Source organism: Tigriopus californicus, chromosome 2, assembly GCF_007210705.1.
Source record: "Tigriopus californicus strain San Diego chromosome 2, Tcal_SD_v2.1, whole genome shotgun sequence".
In the NCBI taxonomy this organism is placed as follows: Eukaryota; Metazoa; Arthropoda; class Copepoda; order Harpacticoida; family Harpacticidae; genus Tigriopus; species Tigriopus californicus.
The window spans coordinates 13,026,805-13,033,178 of record NC_081441.1 but is presented as its reverse complement, the minus strand read 5'-3'; the positions used below and the strand labels follow the sequence as shown (position 1 = coordinate 13,033,178).

Here is a 6,374-nt window from a genome sequence, read left to right as displayed (position 1 = left end):
GTTTAGAATCCTCCGTGACCTTCAGTCAAAGGCAGATCGCTTCGCTTTTGGCCAATGCGTTCTTTTGCACATTCCTAAACGATTTTCAGCAAGGAAAAATATTCAAATTATCCAACGATTAACTTCAATCGTTGTTCAGTAACTTGGACAACCAACATGGGATCCAGGGGGAGAAGCTCAAGTGCCTTTTCCATTATTTCCGTGCCATGAGCTTGAAGAAACCCGAAGACGAGACCCCGTGACTTTCCACCGGCATTTTATACCTTATCAATCGCTCCCGGATTGGCACAAATCAAAAAAGCAACTCACCGAATTGCACATTAACGCCAAAGGCACGATCGAAGACGACGGTTTTGGGATGCTCCAGGTAGACTTTGCCAATGCATTGGTTGGGGGGGGTGTCCTGGGCCATGGTTGCGTCCAGGAGGAGATTCGGTTCTTGATCTCGCCGGAACTGATCTTGTCTCGCCTTTTCACTGAAGGCTCCAGTGGAAATGAATGTCTGGTTGTGACCGGTTCGAGCGGTTTTCCAAATACTCGGGTTACGCCAGTTCCTTCAAGTTTGATGGAGCTTACCAGACGACACGCCCATCGACAAGGGCTCAAAGCACCGTAAGACGCGAATGGTTGCCATCGACGCCTTCCCCCGGGACATTCCTCGAGTCAGTATTCACACAAAATGTGCAACGAGAGCTGAATAAGGCATTTGTGGGCTTTAAGAATTACAAGTAAGTCGCATATGAGGGTTAATTTGAAAAAGTAATTGGAATTTAAAACTTAAAAGATGTATGACTTGTTTTTGGGACCAAAAGCAGTAATAATCATGTTGAAATAGTGAAGAACATGCATGACATGATTGATTGAGAGGATGTAATGGCTATTACAATTTTGATCCGTTTAGTGCGTTTGAAAAGTTGTGATAATCATCCTCAATTTGTTAGAACAGTAAAATCACGGAGAGCTTGAATGAATTGTGCAAATGCCTCGATTGACCTCAATCAGCTAATTTCATTCTTAAATCAAAATTGGATAGATTATCTTGAAGCTCGCTTAGGAGGAAATGACCTGGTCAAACTAACTAATCTGTTCTGTACATCTATGTGGACGAATAATGGAATTGTCTGTAATGGTACATAATTCGATCACGGTATTTGTTTTTACATGCAGTCCCAACGTCAAAATCCCGTGGCGTGGCCACTGGGATTGGGGATGTGGTGCTTTCGGTGGGGATCCGCAATTAAGGCCTGCTTCAAATTATGGCAGCTTCTGAAGCCAGAAGAGATGTAGCCTACTTCACGTTTTCGAATCGCAAACTTTCGCGATCAGATCCACGAAATGCACAAACTGTGAAAAGCCGAAAATTGACGTGGGTCAAATTTGTTCAATGATTTGCCAATATCGCAATACCGCGCAAAGAAAAGCTCCCTTTAATGGTTCATTCTGGAACAACTCAAATACGATGCAGATACGGACGAGGAAGAGGCCGAGACAGAAGTCGTTCCCAACAGTGACAAAATGGAAGATGAATCCAACCGAAGAAGAGCCGAGACAGAAGTCGTTCCCAACAGTGACAAAATGAAGATGAATCCATCGAAGAAGAGGCCGAGAGGGACGTCGTTCCCAACAGTGACAAAATCGAGGATGGATCCACCAAAGAGAGGCTAAGAAAAGAAGACGTTTCCAAGAAAAACAAAATCGAGGATGAATGTACAGGAGACAAGATGACTTTGGCTGATATGGATGTGATTGAAAGCAATGAAGTCTCATTCTGGTGCAAGGGAATGAAAAACAGTTGTGAAAGTGTTTTGTTGAACTACCTTATAAAATCAAATATTTCAGCTCTCTCCTTACTAAGTCCTTACTAAGTTACGTTTCGCTTTGGTGTCCCGGCATTACAATTATGACAGTCATCAGATCGCGACTTGCAGTATTGAACGACACTTTTTCATGGCTCGATCAATAGTCCTTTTTATTGAGCAGAGGAAGCGCCCTCTGCTTCGTCTAGGTGCAAAAAATATGTTTTCAGGATTTGAAGAAGGGTTCTTACACACAGTTATATTGTGCTCTTATCGTTAAAAATTGGTTATCTTTGGTGAGAAAATAGTAAAAATGTTGAAAATAGAAAAGATAGACAACTATTGAGCTTTAGGGATAAAAATAATACTGATTGCAGCTCTTGCTAATGTCCACTTTGAAGTATGACACAAGCAACAAAACCAAAATTCCTATTTTTTTGTGATGTAATCTCACCAAGATAACCCTTTTTTGAACAATATAAACACTACATAACTGTGTATGTAACTCTTCAAATCCTGAAAAATATATTATTTGGCTCAAACAAACTATGGTCCTTTTCTTGTTGCCCCTCAAAGTCATAGGGTCAAAAATTAGGAGATTTAACATAAGCCACAACTGACTCAGTTTTTGCTTGAGGGTTTTTTTTTAATTTTTTTATTTTTTATTTTTCAATTTTATTTCGAAAAGTTTAACATTTCAAGAAATTGCTGAATATACCTGTCAAAGAGTGCGAAAATACAATTGAAATTTTGAACTGAAATCCTTTATGACCACCATGAAGAAATTGTTTTTCTTCAAAGCATAGCATTACTTTGTCAATGTTCGATTTCCAATTAGTATTTTTTAGCATTAATTTGCACGAGTTCACCGGCCGAAAAAAACTGCCAGCCTGGCCTTTCTCACGCGCACGGAGTATGGTTTTACTTTCTACACTTCAGAGGGCAGCAATTTTAGGCAAAAATGGCAATGCATTCTTTTCACTGGAATCGAGGTATGGCCAAAAAACACATTTTTTTGCTTGTTTTCAGCATTACAAAAATTGTCCCCATTCTGTTTCCCCTCTTTTGAAACACCCAAACCATAGACAAACATGCAGGTCCACAGAGTTGAAAAACTTTTTGTCATAGATTTTAAGATGTTGGAAGTTGGACAATAATTTTGGCAGATATCACGTCACTCACATGTTTAATGTGTGAAAATTTTCAAAAAGTACATCTCTACATCGACTAAAAACTATTTTTTTCTTATGAGATGCATGTTTCAAAATAGGTGAATTATGAAATCCACAGAGCAGGGTAATTACCTTCAAGAAGTGGAATAGGTTGGTGACTAATTCGGTAATTCCAGGCATAATTTTGCCATTTGAGGAGAATCTCTTCAAAAAAACGCTTTAAATTCCGGTGCCATCGGGATCCAGTTCTTCTTCAAAAAACTGATGCAGGCCCGCAAGTCCAATTGACTCGGCCGATTGTTACTCCAAGATCCGAGCCTGAATGTCATTGAAGATTTCATCGGTTTCTTCAGGGCTTTTTGAACCAAAGACCATCTGCGGCGGGAAAACGACGGAATCGGAAACGAAATTGAAATCGAAATCGATACCGATTCGTCCTCTAAAATGAGACAAATCACCGTTTTTTACTACGGCCGTAATTGGCACTGTACCTGGTTTGTTAACTTTGAGTGAGGTATTGGGCGTTTTATCAGATTTTTCGGTCACGGAAACATACTTTCCTCAGAGAAGGGCATATCAACGTAGTTCTCACTCCGCCATCGGTCGTGATATTGGCTTGGATATGGAACCAAAATGCGTGTCGCTTTGGCTAGTGGCCATTTAATGAAGGTGGTTTTGTTCTTCGATCCTCGTTGAGGTGGTGCAATGTTCAAATTCGCACTCAAAACATGCATTGGATTGCCTTTCCAAGATCTTTCCTCTTGGATCTGGAGTCAAGTGAACCTCATTAACAAAATCATGAAACCATGCCGATTACACGAGCCTAAATTTGCTTCTGGATCAGAGCACAAAATCACTATTTTATATACTTTAGATCCATAGATCACAGTGTTTGATCATTTAATAGGTTCGTCATTACAACCACCTCAATTCGTTTATTTCATTGGAATTGGTTTACTTACCTGTGGATCGAGTTTTTCGGCCACTGCCAGGAGTGCATCTTCGCCTTCTTCATTCATTTCGTCCTCGAATTCTTCAATATTTTCTGAAGGCGCTGTGCTGCATGAATCACTAACATCATCCGCTATCCAGGATTCGTTGATTCAGAATCGATCTCAGTGGGCTCAATGGATTCCCTGATGGTGTTAGGAGGAAGTTCCATGGCCTCGACAACTGCCTCATCACCTCTTTTCATTTTGGGACTTCTGTTTAAAAACAGTCTTCAATGTATCAAATGAATTGCCTATTAGACGTTTCATGGTGATTTCATGGCAGTATCGACTGATTTGGACGGAAGTATCCTGAACTGAAATTAGATCCTCACACACTGGGAGAATAGTCAATTCGAGAAAATTCATTCAGCCTATGGCAAAGTGGATTTGTTGTGAGATTCTTGAACGCAATCGGAAGATTGCTTATCAAAGCCGAAGTTTGTAGGTCAGCTGAAACATAACATAGCTGGGCGGGAAATCCTTAAATGTTAAATGTCGATGCTTAAAATTTTTATTGTGCGGAATAGTATGAAACAGATATTTCTAGTTTTTGACTAAGTTTGGGGTAACGATACATTTTTTTACTGGCCTTCTATAATTTTGGGGAAAAAATGAATGGTTGGACATAATGACATGGTTCTACTTGTTGGTCAATCTGTCAGTTTTCTATGAATATCCATTTTCTATCGCGACTCATACCTAGACAAATAGAACAACTGAAGGGAATTCGTATTTTCAATTGAGGTTTTAATTCAAAAGGCCCTTTAAGGCCTCCTGAGGGGCTTGAAATTGTAACTCTAATGAGACATTTTTAATCTCTTGGTTCAGAAGCCAGTTTTTTTATGCGAATTGCTGATTTTAGAATGTATCTGGCCCCGAAGATCTGTTTTATTGTTATTTGGTTTATTCTCATCTTTTTATTAAATACAATGTTAAGTCCTTACTGTTATGTTATCGAGGCCGTCATGGGTTTGTGGACGAGGTAAATTACTGGTTGTTTTGCAAGATGTTGATACAATTGGGAGATGATATTTCTCTATCTAAAATCATCATTCTAGATGACTCCATGGATCATATGTTGTGGCATGCTTTAGCTGTATTTCCATGAAAAATGTAGAAAAAACCAATTGTACTCGGCCAATAATAAACGTAAACGTCTTCCAATTCTTCTGTACGATTTACAGGGCGGTGGATTAGTGATGGCCGGCAGATAAAGTGCGTAGAGGACAGCTAAGCATTCAGTGCTGCTGTAATTTCCGAGTTCGAGAAGGCGAATGGAAGAAACCTTTCTTTTAGCTTTTGAAATGGGTTTCTCACATTTATTTTGTTCCTTCATCTGTGAACTTCATAAAATCAATTTCTTTGGAATGGATACGACAAAATCATATTATAATGAAAACATTACGCTAATCTCAAATAAAAACAAACAATAAAGTTATTTTTCTAATTTGAATAGTTCCCCTCCCCCTTTTAGCGGATTTTTAACCCTCACTGTAAAAATTGAACGAATTACTCGCTTCTTATCATCAGGCCATTTGATTACAAGCCAACACACGAATTAGAATTGACAGTTCCATAATTTTGTTCAGGAACTAGCACAAGTCACCGTCAAAACTTGCTACATGAGGAAAACTATAATGATAGATATTGTTTATTACATCAATACACCTTTAACTTACCTTCAAATTGCAAAATCTAAAAAGCCGGTTTGTTACTGTTTACACATGCCTTACATGCCAACAAAATAAGCAAGAGAAAATGTAGTAGTCATGTTTGGGTCCTTTAATCAATTCCACTCCCTCCACCACTTTTCAATCAATTATACAGTCCTACTTTAACTATGCAAAATTGTCAACAAATGGAGGATCAATTCAAAAATTAGAGGTACTATGGATTACTTTTAGTTTGAAAGTGAAGAACAGCAATGAGTCCAACATGTGGCCCTTTAAAAAATGAAAAACCGACTTTGAACCTAAGGTTTATCATCGTCAAGTATCAACAATTTGCATATCTGTCATATTATTGAAGTAAAGGCTTTTAATCCAAATCATGTATTTCTTGATCGCTCCTTAGAATGCTCTTACAGACGACTACAGCCCTACAACGGTCTCAAATTTGACTTCAGTTCTTATACTTTGTTCTTCGGCTCATCGTTTGAACACGGCTCTTCGACAAAAGGAAAGACAATGATAGCTGAGCTGAAACTCCATGTCGAATAGATTTATTCCATTATACTATTATCGTGCATCTGTATTCTGGCCCAGATCGGCATCACTGATCCGTACGTTGTTCGTTGATGGAGTTGTGCATACATTCATCATACACAACTGAACAGAGCTTTAGCAAGTGTACCTCTTGCCTTGACTGACCATTTTTCCTTGCGTTTTCATTCATCTTGCTTGATCGAACTCGAC

General features: G+C 39.0%; 2 protein-coding genes across 2 annotated transcripts; one reads left to right on the top strand and one right to left on the bottom strand.

Annotated features, from left to right (window-relative positions):
• Nucleotides 1–157: 157 nt before the first annotated feature.
• Nucleotides 158–978, top strand: LOC131893344 (poly(ADP-ribose) glycohydrolase-like; the record flags this gene model as incomplete). Its single annotated transcript, XM_059243342.1, is given in 3 exon segments — nt 158–515; nt 518–568; nt 571–978. Coding segments are annotated over 3 exon segments (540 nt in total), but the record flags the coding sequence as incomplete, so codon positions are not given.
• A 2,147-nt stretch (nt 979–3,125) lies between these two features.
• Nucleotides 3,126–4,506, bottom strand: LOC131892906 (uncharacterized). The gene is made up of 3 exons (XM_059242771.1): nt 3,931–4,506; nt 3,525–3,735; nt 3,126–3,407 (listed from the first exon to the last, which is right to left on the bottom strand). The coding sequence occupies exons 1-3, from the start codon at nt 3,985–3,987 to the stop codon at nt 3,175–3,177; spliced, it is 501 nt and encodes a 166-aa protein (XP_059098754.1). The 5' UTR covers nt 3,988–4,506; the 3' UTR covers nt 3,126–3,174.
• Between the last annotated feature and the right edge of the window lie 1,868 nt (nt 4,507–6,374).